Here is a 25,184-nt window from a genome sequence, read left to right as displayed (position 1 = left end):
AATTCAAAGTTTCCTTTAAAAAATCTAGAACCTTCAGCTTCAAATTACTGGTGTGGAATACTTTATAAAAGTTTCACCTGAACATGGGTCTCTTTCTGTTCTTAAAAGTATAATTTATACTAAACTTATTGTACTTTGCATATTTCCTTATTCTTCCCCCTTTGACTAAACTGTTTACATCCACAACACTACAGTAATGACTTCTAATTCATAAGAAGCCTGTGTATTTGGCACAGAGAAAAAAATTAATTGCAAAACAAAAAAGACTCTATTTCTCAAGGCAGGAGACAGTGAACACCAAGGGCCAACATGACTGTCTCCTTCATCTGTACTTACTCCTTGCTTCTTTTGTTCCTCTCCAGTGATTCAAGTGCTAGAATTGCTAATCATTCCCAACGCCTTCCCCTCACACACACACTTGGATTTTAGAGTTATTTGAATACGATCATATTTCAAGGTCTTAAGTTCTTCATCTTTAACATCCTGGCACCTCCCTACAATAAGTTGAAATAAGCGCCGACATTCTTGATGGTTATGGCCTTCTAAAACACTATCCTCCTTTTAGCCCTGATGTCAGCCGAGTGTCAGAGTTAGCTTTCTAAAATTGAATCCCGATAGTAATAACAATAAAATATATCATTAATGCTGTCCCAGTTCAGTTCAGTCCAGTTCAGTCGCTCAGTTGTGTCTGACTCTTTGTGACCCCATGAATCACAGCACGCCAGGCCTCCCTGTCCATCACAAACTCCTGGAGTTTACTCAAACTCATGTCCATCGAGTCGGTGATGCCATCCAGCCATCTCATCCTCTGTCGTCCCCTTCTCCCCCTGCTCCCAATCCCCTCCAGCATCGGGGTCTTTTCCAATAAGTCAGCTCTTCACATGAGGTGGCCAAAGTATTGGAGTTTCAGCTTCAGCATCAGTCCTTCCAATGAACACCCAGGACTCAACTCCTTTAGGATGGACTAGTTGGATCTCCTTGTAGTCCAAGGGGCTCTCAAGAGTCTTCTCCAACACCACAGTTCAAAAGCATCCATTCTTCGGTGCTCAGCTTTCTTAACAGTCAACTCTCACATTCATCCATGACCACTGGGAGAACCACAGCCTTGGCTAGATCGACCTTTGTTGGCAAAGTAATGTCTCTGCTTTTTAATATGCTATCTAGGTTGGTCATAACTTTCCTTCCAAGGAGTAAGCGTCTTTTAATTTCATGACTGCAGTCACCATCTGCAGTGATTTTGGAGCCCAGAAAAATAAAGTCAGCCACTGTTTCCACTGTTTCCCCATCTATTTCCCATGAAGTGATGGGACCAGATGCAATGATCTTAGTTTTCTGAATGTTGTGTTTTAAGCCAACTTTTTCACTCTCCTCTTTAACTTTCATCAAGAGGCTCTTTAGTTCCTCTTCGCTTTCTGCCATAAGGATAGTGTCATCTGCATATCTGAGGTTATTTATATTTCTCCTGGCAATCTTGATTCCAGCTTGTGCTTCTTCCAGCCCAGTGTTTCTCATGATATAAAGATTAGTAATTCAATATCATTAATTAAGCATATAACAAAACAAGACAATCACAAGGTAAATAATAACATTCTACATGAACACTTTGTATTACATTTTACAGCTAGTCTTAAATGCATAAAACTGAGAATCTATATGATATAAATTTTATTTTTATAGTATAGTCAGTATAATGTAGATAAATCTATAAACATAAAAATCATAAAGTTTTTATTTCTCATTTGGTAATGAGTTCAAAGTAGAACAAGAAAGGTGATGTAACTTCTCAGATAATCATATGATTTTAAAAGACCCTGGAAACCATCTAGTTTAACTCTCATTTTATGAAAGGATATTAGAAACTCAGAAAGATTAAGTAATAGAGTCAAGGTTGTGAAGATAATTAGCAACAGAAGACAAACTCAAAGGCAAAACTTATGAATTTAAAATTTGCCTGCCTTTTCTCCCCACATTCTACAAGAACAAAACTGGGAAGTAAACTGAAGACTTTTTATCTGATGTGTGTGTATATGTTTCTCTGTGAGAGCATAAAACATCTGTGGTTTGCAAGGAAGGATACTTTCTTACAGAAAATCACAGATTTCAAGTATTTGGATCAGACTATAATATCACAATCAATTTTAATTGTTATATTATGAATGAAACTTCACCATAGTACTTTGTTTTTAAGAACAAAATAAAATATGAATAAAAAGAGGTTGTGAAGAGAGGCCTAAGAAGCTTTAACTTCAGAAATGGTATAATTTTTAAGAAGATAAAAAGCAAAATTTTTTGGATATGACAATAGTACTCAGTGGTACTGAGAAAATGTTCTTGACATTTAGAAGACTGCACAGTCTGTATAGTAATTTTGTTTTAAATGTGTCAACACATGCTGCATGGTATTTATTTGCAACTCTATATTTCTACCTTGTTTCTAAGAGGATCATCAAAATAAAAGCTTATCTTTTTTTTTTTCCTTTGTCTTTACCAATAGCACACTAAAAAAGCTGTATTTACATTTCAGTGTTCATAGATTCTGCTTTATTGTTTTGGAAATACATACAGGGATCCATATGAGTAACACTTCCAGATTTAAAACTAACATAAGACTTCAGAGAAATTTTTCAGGGAAAGTTACAGGGACAAGATGCATGTAGGTGTAAAAACCACAGGGCATTACAGGCAAGGAAAAATACATGTGCAAATTCAGAGACCAATAAATAAGAAAATAATACCTTTTGTACAATTAAAGAAAAAGGTATAATTATGACAATGGTAGGAATTAAGACTAGAGAGATGAGCAAGAGTCATAGCATTCAGGTACTCGTGTGCTCTACTTACTGATTTAAACTTCAGCTTAACAACAATGGGGATTGGTTTATAAATTTTAACAACTCTCACAGCAGACAATACTTTGCTGGGTCTCTGTATCTTTGCTGTTATTGTATATTCTGCTAGGGTACCTCATTTTCCTTCCTGTCCAAGTTAACCTGCACTTGTAATTATACTACGCTATATCCAGATTTACCTGTGCCTCTATACGAATGCTGTGAGGGCAAAAAAACTCATCTTGTCTTATATTTCTAGTGCTTCCCAAAAGGACAGGAATTGTGGAAACTCAGTAAAATTTTGCTAAAATGAATACTTCCATAATTTTTTATTATTAATGTTAAATATGTCATGTGAAGTTATTTTAAAATATATATGTTCACAGTTGAAAAATAATTTTATGTGAGAATGGGTGATTTAATATTGTGTTAATTAGATACAACCTTGAATTCAGTGAAAATAGATTATCAAAAAAGTATGCCATGCCAGGCATCAGTTGTTTAATCATGATTTGTTTATATTTGGGGGAAAGGACTCAATTTTATCTTTACATTTTGATAAATACTTAATAGTAGTACTTCAACTCCTATTAAGATTAAATATTTACTTAATTTAATGCAGTTACATATGAGAAGACTTAAAGACAAAAAATAAATACTATCTAACATACCTTACTGCTTTTTAAAAATGTTTTGTTTTAATCCTCTTCTGTTTATCAACGACTAAAAAAAAAAAAGATTCCCCCAAACAAAACCACTATAGACTATGGTTACTTTTACTCTCTTAATTCTTTGGCTAGTTTAATCAATTAGAATAACAAGTATATAAACAGTTAATTCTTCTGCTAGTTAATTCATAAATCCTCATTTTGAGAGTCAGTGTTATTGACATTTAGAATTGAGGTTGCTTATTAGAAAAGAATAAGACAGAAAATCATCATTGCTCTAAGTGTGATCATTTAATTAGGTTTACATGTCACTGTTGTCATCTGGGTCAGCTTGTAAAATATGTCACAATCTATATTTTTATGTTCATAATTTTCTAAGGGCATCTTTTTCTGAAAGAAATACTGAAAGCAAAGCCTCACAACTCTTTGGTTCAATCATCAACACAATTTGAAAGACTAATTTTCCTCCAGAAAATAGAAAGTGTCATTATTCTAGGGAAACATGACATTATTGTGGCAGGTAGGATGGAGGTATATAGATTTTATTTGCTGCAGGTCCCACTTGATATTTAATCAACCATCATAAGGTGGTCTTTTAGCACCCAAACCATTGTCTATAAAGAAAGCAGTGAGACTAAGTCAAAGAAATGCCTCATATCACTGAAAAGACCTGTATATTCAAATTCTGAAAATGCCACTTTGTTTCCAGGGGTAGAATACAATTTGACTTAAGTAAAAACCAGTTGGACTACAAATTCTTGTAAACAAAGGCTTATCAAGGCAAATCAGTGATATGACTTGCAAACTGGAACTTCAAAGCAAATTTAAAATCTCACTTATTAAATAATAAAGTTGTCTAAAATATATCATGCATACCAGACCACCTGACCTGCCTCTTGAGAAACCTGTATGCAGGTCAGGAAGTAATAGTTAGAACTGGACATGGAACAACAGATTGGTTCCAAATAGGAAAAGGAGTACGTCAAGGCTGTTTATTGTTACCCTGCTTATTTAACTTATATGCAGAGTACATCATGAGAAACGCTGGGCTGGAAGAAGCAAAGCTGGAATCAAGATTCCCGGGAGAAATATCAATAACCTCAGATATGCAGATGACACCACCCTTATGGCAGAATGTGAAGAAGAACTGAAAAGCCTCTTGATGAAAGTGAAAGAAAATGAAACAGTTGGCTTAAAGCTCAACATTCAGAAAACTAAGATCTTGGCATCTGGTTCCATCACTTCATGGCAGATAGATCGGGGAACAGTGGAAACAGTGGCTAACTTTATTTTTCTGGGCTCCAAAACCACTGCAGATGGTGACTGCAGTCATGAAATTAAAAGATGCTTACTCCTTGGAAGGAAAGTTATGACCAACCTAGACAGCATATTAAAAAGTAGAGACATTGCTTTGGCAACAAAAGTCCATCTAGTCAAGGCTATGGTTTTTCCAGTGGTCATGTATGGATGTGAGAGTTGGACTGTGAAGAAAGCTGAGCACCGAAAACTTGATGCTTTTGAACTCTGGTGTTGGAGAAGACTCTTGAGAGTCCCTTGGACTGCAAGGAGATTCAACCAGTCCATCCTAAAGGAGATGAGTCCTGGGTGTTCATTGGAAGGACTGATGCTGAAGCTGAAACTCCAATACTTTGGCCACCTGATACGAAGTGTTGACTCATTGGAAAAGACCCTCATGCTGGGAAAGATTGAGGGCAGGAGGAGAAGGGGACAACAGAGGATGAGATGGTTGGATGGCATCATCAACTCGATGGACACAAGTTTGGGTGGACTCCGGGAGTTGGTGTGGACAGGGAGGCCTGGCATGCTGTGGTTCATGGGATTGCAAAGAGTCGGACATGACTGAGTGACAGAACTGAACTGAACTGAATATATATGCACATATAGATTAGACATCTATTCAGCACAGCACTATTTCCAATGAAAATAATTTACAAAATAAATAGATGACTATTATCGGGATTTAGTAACAGTTTAAATAATAAAGACAATATATATTTATGTTTATAATTAGCATTAATATTATTACTATCTTATCATTTTTTTCCCCAGAATAATAACTACTAAGGGTTATGGATGTGGAACAGAATGAAGGGGAAGATTTTAGAATCTAAGAGTCCTGAGTTCAAATTATGTTTCTACCTCTTGTTTACTATGGTTATCAACACTTTTTTTATGAAAGTGGGGAAGGGGTCATGTACCCAAATAAGTTATCCTTTTCAGTTTCTATTTTTGGTTTATAAAAATAAATAGAGCTATGCAAGAGTTACAATTTTGTTGTTAAGATTAAAAATTATATATAAGGGTCACTAGCATGATGTCTAGCCCTGGTACATTAATTAAATAGTATTAGTCATCTTCAACTTCCCTTCAGAATAACCTAGCATGAATGACACTATTATTTAAAATTCATTCAATCTCAGACTCTCATTTTGGATTCTGTAACTATTCACTGTAGAAATGAATTCTATTTGTTTCTACACAAGATATAGCCCTTGAATGTCTTCTCACATTCAGGCACATATATCCATTTTCTTTTTGAATATATTAACATATTTATTCCAAGTAAATCCAAGTAAATGTGTATGAAATTGAGCTCTTCCCTTTCACTCAGGTATGTGTGCCTTATTGACATTGCTACCAGTTGGTCAGCTTAGATAAAAACCTGGAGGGTCTTTCAATTTTTAATAATTCCTTCTCTCCATTTTTCCTTACTGATGGCCCAGTTCAAACCATCAGCAACGATTTTTTTTAGTGGAGGTGTTCTGCCTCACTTCTTTACCTACAGCTTTTGCTGTTTGTTGTTGTTGTTCAGTTGCTAAGGCAAATCTGACTCTTTCTGACTCCGTGGACTATATAGCCCACCAAGCTCCTCTTTCCATGGGATTCTCCAGGCAAGAATACTGGAGTGGGCTGCCATTCCCTTTTCCAGGGGACCTTTCTGACCTAAGGATCAAACACGAGGCTCCTACATTGGCAGGCAGATTCCTTACTATTCAGACATTGGGGAAGCCTGCCTCCAGTTTCATCATTCCTCAAATCTCTCTTCTGTAGGGGCACCAGAGAGATTTTCCTGAAACCAAACTATCTCAGATGAATTTCTGTTTTAAAGCCCTTCCATTTCTTCCACTGACTAGCTAACTCCAAGCTTCTTAAGAAACAAATTAAATTTTCCATGATATGACCCTTAACTACTGACCCTCCTTGAATCATAGTTAATATACCAATTCGCTGACTGACTTGCAATTATCCAAAATACCAAGTTATTTCAGACCTCTCCAGCTGTATAAATAATGTGATAGGCTTTATTATTATTATGTTTTTAATGTGGTCAACCTCTGCTCATTCTCCTAAACTCATTTTGTTTAGTAGATCTTCGAAATACTGCCCTGTTATGAAAAGTACCCTCATCAATGTCCCAGAAAGCTGAGAATTTCCCTCAATCTCAACTTCACCATGGCAAATTGACTTATTTATAGTTCTACTTTCTATAATTTACTGCAATTTTTCTTTTGAACTGCAAATGACAATTACTATGTTTATTCTCTTTGTATTTTCATAAATGGCAGTTATGCAATAAATGGTGTGTTGGACAGGGTAGAAAATCTTACTGTCACAGACGCCAATATATATTTTTTTAAATTTAATAGGGACTAAGAGAGAATTGGTGTATACTTTCTGGGAAGGCAGAATTTCAAATCTAACTCTTTGTTTGGGAAATGCTAAAAAAAAAATGAGTTTTGTATCATATCATCTCTTATTCTAATTCATCTATTTTAAAACCCAAAATGACATTTGTTAAAAATCTAGGAAAAGAAACAAAAAAGATGCTTGTTTAGAACTTAGGGCATTCAGAAATTGTTTTGACTTCTGGGGAAAAGAGAAAACCAAACCACAATGATTCTTATCCTTTTGAACTAGCTCTCTAGTAGAGAAGAAGCAAGGCAGACAAATGAAATTCATTCTCTAAACAAAAATGCATACAGCGCATTTCACGGTGACAACTTCAGTGCATCAAATAATACCAGGAAAGGGGTATAAAAGCATTGAGAGCTTGTTGTAATTGCAAACAGGTTGTTAGAAAAGGATTCACAGACAAAGTGATGATTGAGTAATGACCTTGGAGGAATTAGGCCACAAAGAAATCGGAGAGTAAAACCACTGCAGGCTGAAGGGAGATGGAAGTCAAGTTCAAAGGTTTGCAAGTGGCTGCAAGCCTCACGGACAGAGAGGAGACCAGTGAGATAACTGGAGGGGACTGAGAGAAACGACACAGAGCAGAAGGCCAGGCAAGTGTGAAGAGGTGACGTGAGGAAGTGTTCTGTGGCTGCTCCCAGGACAAACTGGGCTGGGCTCCACGGGCCCTTTTAATGATGCTGCCTTTTACACAGGTGAGATGTGAGGACTCTAGAAATCTATGCAAAAGGAAGAGATGTGTTCTTTGTTATCAGAATCACTCAGGCTACTGTACTGAGAGGAGACTCTGAAGGGGGCTCAGGCCGAAGTCTAATTAGACTTCTCATTAGAAGAGGTTTTCAACACTATAGACTAGAGAGAACAATGGCTTAGACTGTGATGTTATTAATGAAAGTAGTGGGATTTCTTGTTTTCTGATTATTTTTAGATTAAAGCTTAGATTTGTTGCTCAAGATTATATTTGGAGTTTGAAAAATAAGCATTGAGGAGGACTCCAGAGATCCTGGCCAAAACAACTGCAAATTTGGAGATGCTTTCAACCACACTGGACAATGAAGTCACTAAGCATTTTGACAAACATACTGTTGAAGTGAATGCCAAGCAGACAAGAACTAAACTCTTCCGGAGTGACCTGCAGGTCACTGTTGTTTATATAACAGTGGGAGAAAATGGAGGAGGGATCTGTCACCTGCAGATGAGAGTAGCAAGGAGTACGGGATAGTGCATCCATTCTTATGCAATGAGATTAAAAGAGAAAATATTGAGAAACAAGAGAAAGAACAGTCTAGACATATCAGTGAGGAAATACGGGGTCCTGTGAAATGTCTATGATTAATGATAAGAGAGATGTGAAGAGAAAAGTCTCTCACGTGGTTATGCTGCAGGGAAAATAATGTCCTATTCTCCGCTCTGGAGGGGTTTTAATGGTCAGTGGTTTTGTTACAGTTTTGTCAAACTTCCTTGCCGTGCTATAGTTTGGGGTAGTATTTTCCTCTACAGAATTGATACCTTAAGAATTCTTAATCTTTGACATTGATTTTGGTAAATTATACCTTCTTGAAAAACTATTCGTTTTATCCATGTTTTCAAGTTTTTGCATCTATTTAAAGCAAAGTGGTCTCAATGATTCTTCCAATTTCTTCTGTTTCTATGTCATTTCCCTCTCAGAATTTATTAGGCAAAGTTCCACTTTCTCCCACTTTTTGACTGGGCTAGCTGATAGTTATCAATTTATCTATGTTTTTATTTAATTTTCAGAGGATTTATTCAGAATTTGGATTTATTGACTTTAGAGATACAACTAATTCATATTGTTGTTGAACTTATTGATTCATTTTTGTGTTCCTTTGTATTTTTATTTCATCTATGAAGTATCATAAAAACTATACAAAGCCTTCACAAAAGCTTCTCAAAAAGAGAAGCATGAATGGATTTCACTAAATAAAATACAAACAAACATAATCCAGAAGTTTATTTCAAGATTAAAACACCAAAGCCTAGTGGGATTTATACCAGGAATGAAAAATAGATATATTTGAGAACTGTATTAAGATCAGTCATCCTAGCATTAGCTCAAAAAGAAAAGTCATTACTGCTTTCATACTTGATGGATTATTTATTTGACTTGAATAAATGACCATTCTTATTTTTAAAAAGTCAATAAAATAAAAATAGATGAATGCTTTATTAACATAGTAAAATGTTTTTTAACTATAAACCAACATAATAGGGAAACATGGGAGGCCTTCCTACTTAAAATCAAGACAAACATTTTTATTGGAAATACTATCAAATGAAATTAAAGGGAACAAAATAAACAAAAAGAAGGACATCAAAGTATCACTACTTATAAAATATATTATTAGATAATATAAAAATATGAACTGGAAAACTATAAAAACATAAGAGAATTAAGATAGTGTGTTAAAATTAATATAGGTTAATAACTTTTGTATGCGTAAATGTCAGCTAATTAGAAGAACAAGAAAGAAAGAATCTATTTACAATAACAAAAAATGAGAAACACCCTAACAAAAAAAATGTATAGGACATTTATAAAAAATTTTTTGAAAATAAAATCTACTAAAGGACACAAAAGAAAACATGGGCAAATGAAGAGACAAAGTTCCTAGAAAGGTTCAACAATGTATTAATATTAAATTCATATTTTCTTAAAATGCATCCTGAAATCTGGAACAAACAAGAAATAAATAAAAGGAATATCTCAGGTGGGGGAACAAGTAAATGTAGTTGTAATAATTGAAAGTCTTTTTACTTTGCTTTCTCTCAATGTTTCTCTCTTATACATATATGTATACATGTATATGAGGTTATATTATATATAGATAATATGGATATATATAATTTAAAAATAATTATCCAGACACTGAGGGATGGCTTCAAATCCCTCAGGCATCACCTGTTGCATGTTATCTATGAGCTCTCAGTAGCAACCTCTCTTTTCACTAATATATTGGACACAGGCCTCTGATATTTCCTAGTTCCCACTCCCCCTCCCAACAGAGAATTGCATCCTTCACATCTGTGGAATCATAGTTAATTATTTTGTGGTTTAATCTTGGCTTTCTCATACTTTTTCCACAATTTGACAAAAGAAGAATATGCAGTTCCTAAGAAACTAGTCTCTCTGATTTTCTGATCTAATTTAGATGTTTATAAGATAAAAGAATGCTCGCTGCGCTTCTTAAACTTAATTATGGGGTTAAACCGGAGCGATGAAAAGACTGCATTGGTTTGATATAAATTACCTTCTCTCTGCTGGAGGAGCATTATCCGCTGCTTGGACGGTAAGCGCGTAAGTCCGTCCAACCATTAATTCCACCCCTGGAGCGATGGTGATAAGCCCTGTTGTTTTATTGATGATGAAGTCTCCCTGGGCCCCAACCAGGATTTCATATGTGATCTCCCCGTTTGACCCTTCGTCTGCGTCGACTGCAGTGAGCTGGAATTGAAAATCACAACATAAATCCTCTGGGACTCAACTTTTCACCATCACATCATTCTTTCCCCCCAACAAAAGAAGCTTGCTTTCAAACACACACACAGTAAGCAAAGAAAGTTCTCTCGTCATATACACTCTTGTTTTCTTGAATTTCGGCTACTGTGTTCAAATACTGAAGCAATCTCATCAGAAAAGTTTTTTATTGTTGTTGTTCTTGTGAGAGTGTTAAAAGGCTTTGAATCTTGAAAGCTATCTTTATTTTAACTTACTAAACCAAAAAAGAAAGAAAGCCCTAACAGCAAATCTAATGTCACTATAGGATTTTTTTTTCCTATCTCATCACCTGCTTTCAACACATAAATACACATTACTAAGGACTGCTGCAGCTGCTAAGTCACTTCAGTCGTGTCCGACTGACTCTCTGCGACCCCATAGACGGCAGCCCGCCAGGCTTCTCTGTCCCTGGGATTCTCCAGGCAAGAATACTGGAGTGGGTTGCCATTTCCTTCTCCAATGCATGCATTCATGCTAAGTCGCTTCAATCATATGAGACTCTGTGCGACCCTATGGACAGCAGCCCACCAGGCTCCTCGGTCCACGGGATTCTCCAGGCAAGAATTCCTTCTCCTTACTAAGGACAGAGGCCTGGAAAAAATGAAATGGCTGAAGTTTGCCTCTATTGCTATCATCCTTCCTTTCGCTTTGATTTTTTTTCTTGTCATATTGTTTTCCTTCCCATCTTCCAGAGACTCTCTCGTCCTGGAATCCTTTTTATTTACACATGGCTCTAAGAAAGATTCTGATAAGCTTGTTCACATTGACTTATAAAGACTGATAAGGTTTAGAGTATTACCTTTTGAAAAGCAAACAAACACATCTCCAATTGCAGAATATCTAATTAGAAAATTAGAATATCAAGCTCAATAATTTTTTTTTTTCTTTTTGGAGAAAAAGGATTCAATTCAAAGTCCCTGAAATAATACCACATGAACATTTGTAAGGCTAATTTGGACATATTCATAATCATTTTGGAACAAATGGCATCCAGCAGTTAAAGACTACTTTGAATCATTATATATGAAAAGAGAAAACCATTATTAACTTTACAAACCAAAATTAATGTAATCATGATTTAATATGTTAAATAAGGCTCCTTGACTTCCTGATAAGTATCAATTCACTTAAGGGAACAAAATGTAAGATTCTACTGGGAAATCTTATATATTTTACAGTCACAGAATTTATTGTTTTCATCCTTTGACAGATGAAGAAAGAAAAAGTGGCCTTGGTTTACACCTAAGAGGAAAACATGGTTTTCCTATTAATGAAGAAAACACACAGGGTTGTAGTAAATATGTTGTAGGAAAAAAATTCCTTATTTACTGACATTTTCTTATGTATCTCTAATCCATGAGTTTCATGTCTTTAAAGTAGCAGTTCTTGGTCATCCACAGACTCCTTTCGGTGGCTATTAGACATTCCGGTGCACTTTCTTAGACAAAATGTGAGTATACACAATTACCTTGAAATAAATTCAATTTCAGGAACACTGTGTTAATTAATGGCCATTTCAAAGTATCATGTTAACCATTTTAATGAAATGTAAACAAAATTCTTTACCCACCACATCATGCTTAAGAGGGTATACTGGGCAGTCTATATCTATTTTTATTATCCTTCCACTACATTTAGAATGATTTTGGGCAAGGAAATAGCAGCAACAAAAATAATTGAGAAGAAAAAAAGGAAATTTGAAACAGGGGTATAAATTCAGCTAAGTCTGAGAGTGGGTATTTGGGAGTGAACAGATGTTGTTGCCAGAAGGAAAGTCTTTCCATGAAATGATTCTGGGACTTATGTGAGAATGACAGACAAAGTCCTAAAGGCAAAGAGAAGGAAACAATTTGTAGAAACAGTCAGAATGAATGATATATATTTGGAGAAATGAATAATGGAGAATTATTCATGCCAGACAAGCTCATTTTCTTTTGTGTGTGGATAAAATTAGAAAATTAGAGGACAGGGGTAGCAGAGGAGATATCAATTTTGATTATAGTAAATCACTTAACACAATGTCTCAGGAAATCTTAATTAAAATTTAGCTCAAATTGGATTCAATATTAACATTCTTCCTGGGACTTAAATTGGCTAAAGGAATTTAATGATAAATGGCAATGAATATAGTTAAGAAGTGTTGAGGAATGTGCTTTAGGGATACAGGTATTGTGGTTGCTCTTATTTAACATTTTCATAAATAATATTGGAAGACAGGATAAGCTCAATGATAATTAAATTGAAAAAGGCATCCATCTGGGAGGTGCTATAAATACCAAACAGTGCTACAAAGCATAGGTGATACAAACAATCCTCAAACTGCACAGCCAGCCAATCACAGATGAGATAATATATTCAGGGACTACAACTAGCACCACAGAAACCATTAGCAAGTTGGAAGTTTAATAAATATGCTAAAAATGAATTCAACATTTGTTATCTAAGTAACTTAATACAAATTTTCAGTCTTTCAGCAATAAGTAATAAAATAGTTGGTCAAGAATTCACATAATTGTGTCCCTAGACATGGAAACAAAAATATTTTAAAGGAATTATTAGTGGTTCAAGATTAGAAAAGAGAGCTGAGACACTGACTCTGAGAACCCTGAAAATGATAGCACTTCCTAAAAAAAAAATCCTGAAATTAAACTGTGGTGGAGATTAACAAATCAATGATCTTGTGATCAGTGGTCTAGGAAAGTGGTTTCCAACCTTTTTGGCACCAGGAACTGGTTTCATGAAAGATAATTTTTCCACAAACCAGAAAGAAAGAGGGATGGTTTCAAAATGATTCAAGTGCATTCCATTTATTGTGTACTTTATTTCTATTATTATTACATCAGCTCCACCTCAGATCATCAGGCGTTAGATCTTGGAGATTGGGGACCCTGGTCTAGGATATTAAAGGTATATGAAGCCCATTCCTAATTTAGTAGGAAAATCTACCTCCTAAACAAAAATGGGTTAGTTTACATGGGGAAAGCAAAATGTCACTCACATGTTATCAGATGAAAGTAAACTAAAATATGTGACTTTTAACTATTTTACCAAAATGTAATGATATCTAAATGGTAAGGAACACTAAATTGTTTAATATATTTCTTTTTTCTAATGTATTACAGTCCTTTTCAGGAAGTTTAACCCTACCCTGACAAAATTCCTTCCTCTCAGTATTCCAATATGTACATATTACAAATATCCTTGTCCTCAGACACCCTAACATCCCACAAAAAAAAAAAAAAAAAGGATTTGCCTATTAAGGACCCTGAGATTAAGAAAATAAATAGCACTCTCACAGAGGCCAAACATGATGAAAAAGGCAAATAGAAGCAAGATGATGAAGGTTTTATGGGCGATAATAAAAAGTTTGAGAATCATTGTGTGACTCAAGTAATTAATGACAAGATTAATATATATCTGATATTGAATATGTAGAGTAGTTCCTGAATTCTTTTCTCTCTCTCTCTTTTTTTCCCTCTGTTTGTTTTGAGGGCACGAAAAACCAGGGAGAATGATGCAGTTTTAGATAAGAAGGTTTTAAGGGAATGGCATTAAATTATCTTAATGGCTCCCATTTATAATAAAAATTATAATAGAACTGTGATGGACTCTAAAACATGGACAGAAACATTCCGTACTTGATACATAAAACAAAATAATTTCTTAATGTTTTTACTAACAGTGTAAATAATAAATAATAAAGAATAAAGCTACACCGCTTTCTTTGGTACATGTAGGCTACATTTATACCATAGTCTTCTGCTATTATAAAAAGGGTTTTTTTAATTTACACAGACATAATTTGGCATTCTTAATAATAAAAAGTGCTCTGGAAACCTCACCAGAGGTTTTGTTCAATGTTTTTTGTTTGTTTGTTTGTTTCCTATTGCTAAGGGAAATATTGTATTAGTAAGGTATTTCTCTGTATTGTAACTATATAGTTAAAACTTTCAAATTTCACTTAGAGAATATAAAGTGTGAGAAGTTTGCTGTGGTGAGGATTTTCTTAAGAAATATTCACTGAGGAGAGTTTCCAGAATCTCAGTTATTATCTGAAGCTAGGTTTGTTTTGATTTTTGGCTAAGGTAGAAAAGAGATTTCACTCTTTCTAGACATTCACTTCTATTTTCTAGTGTGTCATCCTCATTCCTTTTACTTTGTATTTTGCATTTAATAAGCTAGATTTGTTCCGTTTCTTTCTTGGTCTGTTTGTGAAAATATAAGAAGCACACATTTCTTATTGTTCAGTTGCTAAGTTGTGTGTGACTCTTGGCTACCCCATGGACTACAGCATGCCAGGCTTCCCTGCCACTCACTGTTTCCCAGAGTTTGCTCAAATCATATCCTTTGAGTAAGTGATGCCATCTAACCATCTTATTCTTTGTTGCCCTCTTCTCTTCCGGCCCTCAATCTTTCTGAGCATCAGGGTCTTTTTCAATGAGCCTGCTCTTCACATCAGAGGTCTAAGTATCAGAGCTTAGGCTTCAGCATCAGTCCTTTCAATGAATATTCAAGGTTGATTTCCCTTAGGATTGACTGGTTTGATCTCCTTTAGTTCAAGGGACTCTCAAGAGTCTTCTCCAGTAACACAGTTCAAAAGAATGAATTCCTCAGCGCTCAGCTTTCTTTATGATCCCACTCTCATATCCATACATGACTACTAGAAAAACCATAGCTTTGCCTAGACAAACCCTTGTTAGCAAGGTAATGTCTCTGCTTTTTAACATTCTATCTATGTTGGTATTAGCTTTTCTTCCAAGGAGCAAGTATCTTTTAATTTCATGGCTGGGGTCACTATCTGCAGTGATTTTGGAGCCCAAGAAAATAAAGTCTCTCACTGTTTCTGTGTTTTCCCATCTCTTTGCCATGAAGTGATGGGCCTGGATACCATGATCTTAACTTTTTGAATGTTTAGTTTTAAACCAGCTTTTTTGCTCTCCTTTTTCACTTTCATCAAGAGGCCCTTTAGTTCCTCTTCACCATAAGGGTGGTGTCCTCTACATAGCTGAAGTTATTGATATTCCTCCCTGAAATCTTGACTCCAGCTTGTGCTTCATCAAACCTGACATTTCTCATGATATACTCTGCATATAAGTTACATAAGCAGGGTGACAATATACAGCCTTGACGTACTCCTTTCTCAATTTGGAACCACTCCGTTGGTCCATGTCTGGTTCTAACTGTTGCATCTTGACCTGAATACAGGTTTCTCAGGAGGCAGGTAAGGTGGTCTGGTGTTCCCCTCTCTTTAAGAATTTTCCAAGTTTGAAGTGGTCCACACAATCAGAGGCTTTAGTATAGTGAATGAAGCAGAAATAGATGTTTTCTGGAATTCTCTAGCTTTTTCTATGATCCAGCGGATGTTGGCAGTTTGATCTCTGGTTCCTCTGCCTTTTCTAAATCCAGCTTGAACATCTGGAAGTTCTTGGTTCACGTGCTGTTGAAGCCTAGCTTGGAGAATTTTGAGCATTACTTTGCTAGCCTGTGAAATGTGTGCAATTGTGCAGTAGTTTCAAAGTTCTTTGATATGCCTTTCTTTGGGATTGGAAGGAAAACTGAATCTTTTCCAGTCTTGTGGCCACTGCTGAGTTTTGCAAACCTGCTGGTATATTGAGTGCAGCCCACTTGACTTCAACTTCCAGGATGTCTGGCTCTAGGTGAGTGATCACACCATTGTGATTTTCTGGGTCATTAAGATCTTTTTTGTATAGTTCTGTGTATTTTTGCCCCCTCTTCTTAGTATCTTCTGCTTCTGTCAGATCCATACCGATTCTGTCCTTTATTGTATCCGTCTTTGCATGAAATGTTCCCTTGGTATCTCTGATTTTCTTGAAGAGATCTCTAGTCTTTCCCATCCTATATTGTTTTCCTCTATTTCTTTGCACTGATCACTTAGGAAGGTTTTCTAATCTCTCCTTGCTATTCTTTGGAACCCTGCATTCAGATGGATATATCTTTCCTTTTCTTCTTTGCCTTTTACTTCTCTTCTTTTCTCAGCTATTTGTAAGACCTCCTTTTTGCATTTTCCCTTTTTGCATTTCTTTTTCTTGGGGATGGTTTTGATCACCATCTCCTGTACAGTGTTAGGAACCTCTGTCCAAAGATCTTTAGGAACTCTGTCTATCAGATCTAATCCCTTTAACCTATTTGTCACTTACACTGTATAATCATAAGGGATTTGATTTATCTGGTCTCATCATTACTATCTGATTGAAACTGCTTTACTAAAATGCAAATAATTGGAGCTAGGAGGCAGGATTTCTGATTCCAATGATGTAAGTAAATCAGATAGTTTGTTTTCCCCAAAAGGTAAGTAAAAATCTAAGCAAAAGTGTCAAGAAACATTTAGGGCTCTAAAGATTCATGAAAGCAGACAAATCAGGAATAAAATTCATGAATAATTCTGTGACTTTAGGTAGGAAAAGCAGGAGCTAGTGACCTTGTTATTTCAGCGGCACCTTATCATCCTTACCATTCTCAATCCCAAATATAGTGGGCATATGGGTGTTATAAGGATGGGACTCGCCATGAAAAGCAGCAGATGTTCTTCAAGAGGTGCCATAGTAAATTTGATGTAGAGTTAATAAAAGAATCAATTTAGTGAGAATTGAGTGAGGAACAGCCTCAGGTCTGTCAGTGCAAGTTGTGATCCCAGTTGGTAAGCTGAGAACAAGCCATAAATTTAGAAGAAATAAACAGAAAATGAGAGTCCAACAGAAAGGCTGGATAAGCTTTCCACACATCTCTGATACTACACATGTGCATAGAGAAGACATGAAAAGGCCTCAAGGAATGCAAATGCCAAAGAAAATCCTGAGAACTGCATGAACTTTCAATGCTCTCCCCAACAACCTCGACTTAGATCAACTGGCAAAGGTGAAGGCTTTATAGGACTTTTGAGAAAGGGTTATGGGGGATAACACTTTGTGTGTGGTGGAGAAAATTCTTAGGCCAAATAGAGTGTGTCTCTAGAATGAGACTTTTTCTAAATATTGAGAGCAAATTAATTGAGGGGATAAATTCAGTGAATATTTGGTGAACCTGTACTGTGTGGAAGTCACTGTGCCAATCATGGGTGGTTACAGATCACTAAAAGAAATTTATGGTTCAATAGAATAGAAAGAGATGTACAAGCTAACTTTAATGCAAGGTACAATAAAATGCATTGCAGATACACTTGCCTGATGGATATATGGAAGCATGATGGAAAGAACAATGAATTTTCTGACTTGCTATGAAAATAAAGACTTTATCTAAAAGATAACATTTGAAATATGTGTGAAAAAGAATGGAAAGGGTATAATTTGGATTAAATCTTAAAACCTGAGAGAGATGTCAGTAAGCGTAGAATGTTTAACTACGCTGGAGTTAAACAAAACAAACCCTCTGTATAATATCAAAGTTGGTTACATGCAGAGATGTAGCATGTGGTGAAACAAAAGAACTTGAAGTATTTCACAGCTGTTCTTGACTGCATGTGTGGAGATTAGGCTCTTCCTTCAGTAGTATAATGATCTGTTCTGACTCATGTCTGTGTTTTAGAATAATCATTGTATCAGTGTTGTGGGGAATCTGCAGAAATAGGTTGTCGATCAGAGTCTACTGTAGCAACCTAATTTATGGCAATGTACAGGCATGGAAAAGGAAATGGTGACAGACATATACATTTTGAAATAACAATTTTAGAAACCAGACAATCATCTCTATGTATGCAGGTGAAGGAGGAAGAAAATAAACGTGATTGTGGTTGCTGATCTGAAGCCTATGTAATCCAAGATTAATTGGGCTCTGCAAAGTATAATTGCCTCAAAAGATGACAGGTTATGTATATTTGACTTTTCTTACTGTAGACATACAGGCATGAAACTAAAAGACACTTGCTCCTTGGAAGAAAAGCTATGACAAATCTGGACAGCGTTATTAAAAAGCCGAGACATTACTTTGCTGACAAAGATCCATGTAGTCAAAGTTATGGCTTTGCTGATAAATCCATATAGTCGAAGCTATGGCTTTTCCACTAATCATCTATGGGTGTGAGAGTTGGACCATAAAGAAGGTTGAGCCCTGAGGAACTGATGCTTTTGAACTGTGGTGCTGGAGAATACTCTTAAGAGTCCCTTGAGATTCAGGGAGATCGAACCAATCAATCCTAAAGGAAAAAAACCCTGAATATTCATTGGAAGGACTGATGCTAAAACTGAAGCTCCACTACTTTGGCCACCCAATGCCAAGAACTGACTCATTGGAAAAGACCCTGATGCTAGGACAGATTGAGGGCAGGAAGAGAGGGGAGTGATAGAGGATGAGATAGTTGGATGGCATCATTGACTGTATGGAAATGAGTTTGAGCAAACTCAGGGAGATAGTGATGGACAAGAAACCCTGGCATGCTGCAGTTCATCGGGTTGCAAGGAACTGTACATGACTTGAAAGAAAGTGAAAGTGAAAGTCTCTCAGTCATGTCCAACTCTTTGCAACCCCATGACCTATACAGTCCATGGAATTCTCTAGGCCAGAATACTGGAGTGGCCTTTCTCTTCTCCAGGGGATTGCCCCATCCCCGGGATTGAACCAACGTCTCCCACATTGCAGGTGGATTCTTTGCCACCTGAGCCACAGTGGAAACCCAAAAATTATGGAGTGGGTAGCCTATCCCTTCTCCAGTGGATATTCCTGATTTAGGAATCAAACCAGGGTCTCCTGCCTTGCAAGTGGATTCTTTACCAACTGAGCTATCAGGGAAGCCCGTACATGACTTAGTGACTGAATAACAGCAACATGTATATTTGAGTCTGTATGTGTGTCCATGTTTCTGTATTGGAAGAAGGATAATATATTGTCAGTTTGTCTTGGAATATGTTAAATTTCTGCTGCCTGTCAAAAGTCTACCTTGCCTTGTCCAAAAATTTGGGTAACATGAGTACCTGAGCTTCTCATAGAAATAATGACTGAAAACTTGGGAATAGGTAAAAGAGAGGAAACCTATATATTGATTTTTGCAAACGTTAATACTGAAAGACTGAGGATTGAATAAGAAGCCAGCAAGAAAATCCCTCAGTTACCAGAGAACTAGGATGAGAATCAGAAGTTTCCTGTAAGAGAGTAAAGAGTTTTACATAGTTAAGTACTGAGTAATGCATACTATTTTATTTATATACTATTAGAGATACATACTACTAGAGATAGATGAATTAGATTTATGATTTTGTATGATTTTAGTAGTATGATGTGAGTGAAGGTCGGATTTATAACTATGCATTAATTATGCATAAATAAATAAATAAATAATAAATTATCTAAATTGATCAATTAATCCAGATGTCTAAATACATCCGAGCTGGAAATTCAGAGTTTTATAGTAGGCTTATCTGGTGGCTCAGTGGTAAAGAACTAGCCTGTCAATGCAGGAGATGCAAGTTTGATCCCTGGATCAGAAAGAATCACTTGGAGAAGGAAATGGCAACCCATTCCAGTATTATTGCCTGGAGAATTCCAAGCACAGAGGAGCCTGGCGGGCTACAGTCCAAGGGGTCACAAAGAGTCAGACAGGACTAAGTGACTAAACAACAGCAAAAATAGTAGCATGAAGTCTTATCTGGGAAAACTGTTTGTAGACTAGGGCATGGGAGGTTTATAGCCCAAAGGGAATAATCAGTAGAGAGAAAGAGATTATTGTAGTAAAACACAATAGAAAGAAATGAAATAATTAGTTGAGCGCTGGTAAAGGTGAGGGAAAGGATGGGCTTTAAAGTGGTGAAGAGTAAGAAACATGACCGAAGCAAGGAAGAACTGAAGAAAAAGAAAATAAGTGGGGTGAGAATCAAAGGACTCAGCTACCTACAGGATTCCATCTTAATACATTTAGACTCCATTTTTCAGAGAGTATAAAATATTGTTAAGTTCTCAGGCAGTTTTTTCTCAAGATTGCCTGCATATTACAGCTGCTTTGTTTTATTAGATAAGATCTCTCTAAGTGACTCTACTATATGTTGCAATATCATTCAAATAAAAATATCTCAGGGTGTAGTCCAGGCATCAATATTTTTAAAAGTTTCTCAGGTAAACTTCTAATACTCAGATAGGATTAAAAACCCATTGATTGAAGAGAACTGTAAAAGTCTAGGAATAACATCTTTGAAGTATAGACTGGATAGCTAACTACAGAAATTAAAATCTATATCTTATATATCCAAATCTGTATCTCTAATACAGAGCAATTGGCTTTTCAAAAAAACCAGCAATGTGTGAAATGAGACTTTAAGACAAGAGAGTGTGATATCCATTAGTGTCAACCTGGAAGATTTAATTGATGGTTGACAAAATTGTCTTTTGTCGACATAAAATATGCTCCCTGACCTAAAGAAAGAATCATACTCCCTCATGCTGGTAATTTCTCTCTAAACATAAGATGTGCTCGTAATCTGATTATCCTGCCAGTTATGAAAGACGCAGCTGCTGTTTTGTGGCAGTGTTCCTGTAAGTGTATTTCATGAACCACACATGTCAGAATCACCCTGCTCCTTTTTACAGTGATCAAGCATCATAGATATAAAGTCAGAAAACTAGTTTATAATTGAGAACTTGAAATAAGAGCCTGGATAATACATTTTTATGACTGATCCATGCATGTGGACAAGAATAGCTACCTTATAATAAGAAGATAGTGGACTCAAATAATTATGTACTTATATCAGGCCAAGATAGTCTCATGTCTACACTGAAAATGATCTGATTATAATACTTAAAAATCTGTTATCCAAGGCCCTCTTTGCTAGACAATTGTGTCCTTTATTTCTAATATTTTCCCTCTTTTGGACAACAGATTATTAACCAAGTGAAGTGAAAGTTGTTCAGTCATGTCTGACTCTTTGCAACCCCATGGACTATATAGTCCAAGGAATCCTCTAGGCCAGAATACTGGAGTGGGTAGCCTTTCCCTTCTCCAGGGGATCTTCCCAACACAGGGATCAAACCCAGGTCTCCCGCATTGCAGGCAGATTCTTTACCAGCTGAGCCACAAGGGAAGCCCAAGAATACTGGAGTAGGTAGCCTATCCCTTCTCCAGCAGATCTTCCCAACCCAGGAATTGAACTGGGATCTCCTGCATTGCAGGTGGATTACCAAAGAGGAAACTAATCAATCTTCTGTTGAGTTACTTAGGAACGGGGGGGTTATAGAAGGGTTAGTGGTGAATGGAGTAAAAAAACAAAAAAAAACATTTTATGACCCTTAAAAGGTGGTTGAAAATCACAGTTCTGAATTATTTTACTCCGTTTTAAACTTTTTCTCTCAATGGGAAATCTATTTTTTTTAAATTTCTAGACCCTTGGAGGATGTATTATAGCCACACCACTCTTTTTACAATACCCTGAACTATACCTTGAGATATTTTCATTTAAATAATATGGCAATACACAGTCGAGTCACCCAGAGAGATCTTATTTAATAAAACAAAGCAGCTCCAATATGCATGCCAGGAATAACATTAAAAATACTAATTAAAAAGCTTCATTTTTTGGCATTTAAATAAATTAAAAATTAGAAGCATGTAGACACAAATAACAATCTATGTTCAAATAGATTTTCAAAGGGAAATATATAAAATATGAATTTTAAAGGCAGGGCAAATTTGTTTTAAAAAGAGATACATAAGGGAAATTAACTTTTGTAGTCTGCAAATGCCAGAAGTAAGCTTTTGATCCCCCAGGGCAAACAATTTTGAGATACGGTTCCATCACATAATTGCTATCTTTCTCTTAGTTACACTTTCCAGTTCCCTGCGGGCTGTTTTTCTGTATAAACTTACTTTTATTTCCAATTATGTTATTATAGAGATGGGAATCAGATCTAATTAAATAAGAACATGACAGTAATTGTCATTTCTTTATCTCTACAAACCATAATTTTACTCCCTATGAAAGAATGCCTCAGTAAAGATAAATGTAGATCTGTAGGTCCATCAACTAACTAGAAATAAAGGCCAATATCCTTATTCTTCTCCATTCATTAAGATCTTCTTGTTTACAGATTTTCCTTTTTCTCATCCTCAAATAAACATTTATTATGCATCCATTAGTTTAGGCATCTACTATATGGATACAGAGTTTGTGGATATAGAAATAAACACATTTTAGTTGTGCCCTCAAGAAAAATGGATTAAAAAGATAGATTTCATCAATATGACAAGTGTCATTCCAAGATATGAATAAAATGTACTGTGGCTATTTGAAATCTTTTCCCCACTACGATATACACAGCAGAAGACATTCACATTACACGCATTTTCAGTGCTCAGTCTATAATGTTACCCTTTTCTCTATCACTGAAGAAAGCACATCTTAACCCAATAAATAAAATAGAGATGGCATTGCATTATTTCTAACTTATGTTAACAATTAGTTCATGGTAAAGAATCCACCTGCAATGTGGGAGACCTGGGTTCGATCCCTCGGTTGGGAAGATCCCCTGGAAAAGAGCTTTCACTTTAGTTCATGCAAAATAGATAATAATTTATCCTTTGAATAAATATTTACTGCGTGGCTAGTATATCTGGCATGTGCTGGTGTCAGAGTGGCAAACAAGAAAGATGGTCACTAATGGGGTTTTTAGTTTGGAGTGGGGACAAGAAGAAAAGATAATTTTAAGTGGCCCTAGTGGCTCTAAAAGTAGAGAAAGCAAGTTATAGAATAAGAACTGTGATGCGGGTTGTATGTGTATAGTGTATATTGGAAGGCTATTGACACTAAGCTGTTAGGAAAGCTTTCTCTGAGGAGGTGATATTTTGAGCTGGGTCCTGTATGATGAGAGTGGGTTAGCCTTATAAAAGATCAGATAAGAAGTGTTCTTGGTTAATAGAAAATAGTGTACAAAAGCCATGAGACATACAGTTAACTATTTCTTCCCAGACATTTCACACTAATGAAAACACGCTGTTGTATTATAGTATATTGGCTGCAAACAGGTGTGTTTTTGGTGGGTTGCAAGAACAGGAACTATTAATGAAGAAAAATTACTAGGAATTATCTACAGAAAACTACTAAGGAATGCTTCTTCAGAAAGAAAACCAGTCTAAAGAACAAAGAAAGTAATCAATTTATAAATAGAAGGGAAAGAGATCAAGGTAAAGGAAAAAATTGGAGAAAATGGGAATGAGCAAGATACATTCAGGTAACCGGAAGTGGTGGTTGAGTAGGACTGAAACATACATATATGACTAGCAGGCCAAAGATGAAGCTGGGAGGAAAGCATTCAGACCATGAAGACAGGTACATTGTTAAGGCATTTGGACTTCTGTTTTTTTACTCCTCTGAAATATATAATACTAAAGTATATGGATACATAAATTCATTTATTAGCATTCTTTATATACTATACTATTATATAATAGATTATATTCTATATAAACATATTATATCTCATATACTGTTACATAACATATATTGTATATAAATTTTAGTAATAATTTGGAGCCATTACAATACTCTAAAAAGTATATAGAATCATGACCTTCCTGGCTTGAGAGCAATTTCAAATTATTAAGTCTGACTCTCAGGTGTAGAGGAAAATAGAGATCAGTAGTCTTTACATTACTGGGCAACAGAAACCTTTTGGGTTTTACTTATTTATTTTTTTATTGATTACCTAAGTATCACATATGGAGCTTCGGATCCATGAAAGCTGAAGTGAATCTTGCTCATCTGTATTTCTCAGTAGCTACCTAGATGATTCTGATGTGAAATGGCAACCCACTCCAGTACTCTTGCCTGGAGAATCCCATGGACAAAGGAGCCTGGTGGGCTGCAGGCCATGGGGTCGCAAAGAGTTGGACACGACTGAGGGACTAACACACACACACACACAGTCACTTTGAGAAGTACTAGAGTTAACTATTTTCCAGAGTTCTAAAAACCTTCAAGGAAGAATATTACTACTTCTTTACAATTTATACACAGAATATTTAAAAAGCAATCTGAGATAACCTGCAATTCACTTAAATGTAATAAGTACAGCTAATGATAAAAATAAGACAAATCAAGGATAAAGATTTTGCCAGATTTCTGTGTTTTCAAAGATACCATTTATTATAGAATCTTAATGTTTCCTGTTGTAGTGATTCCATTTTAGGTCCAAGTAATCAATGTCTAAGAGTATTGTCCAATAATATAGTTCTTTGTGTTTACCACTAAGGGAAATTTGGGCTTCCCTGGTAGTTCAGCTGGTAGACCTCAGTTGGATTCCTGTGTTGGAAAGAGCCCCTGGAGAAGGGATAGGCTACCCTCTGCAGTATTCATGGGCTTCCCTGGTGGCTCAGATGGTAAAGAATCCACCTGCAATGCAGGCGACATAGATTCGATCCCTGGGTTGGGAAGATCCCCTGGAGGAGGGCATGGCAACCCACTCCAGTGTTCTTGCCTGGAGAATCCCCATGGACAGAGGAGCCTGGCAGGCTACAGTCCA

The 25,184-nt window shown here is 36.0% G+C and overlaps 1 protein-coding gene across 1 annotated transcript in view; it reads right to left on the bottom strand.

The window, feature by feature from the left end:
• The window catches only part of PCDH15 (protocadherin related 15), a 1,264,171-nt gene that overhangs the window by 296,595 nt on the left and 942,392 nt on the right, over window positions 1-25,184 (bottom strand). The window contains exon 16 of the mRNA XM_043926323.1: window positions 10,480-10,673. Coding sequence (XP_043782258.1) covers window positions 10,480-10,673 — 194 coding nt within the window. The remainder of the gene's footprint in view (window positions 1-10,479; window positions 10,674-25,184) is intronic.

This window comes from Cervus elaphus, chromosome 15 (assembly GCF_910594005.1).
Source record: "Cervus elaphus chromosome 15, mCerEla1.1, whole genome shotgun sequence".
NCBI classification, from domain to species: Eukaryota; Metazoa; Chordata; class Mammalia; order Artiodactyla; family Cervidae; genus Cervus; species Cervus elaphus.
This window is presented reverse-complemented; position numbering and strand designations above follow the sequence as displayed.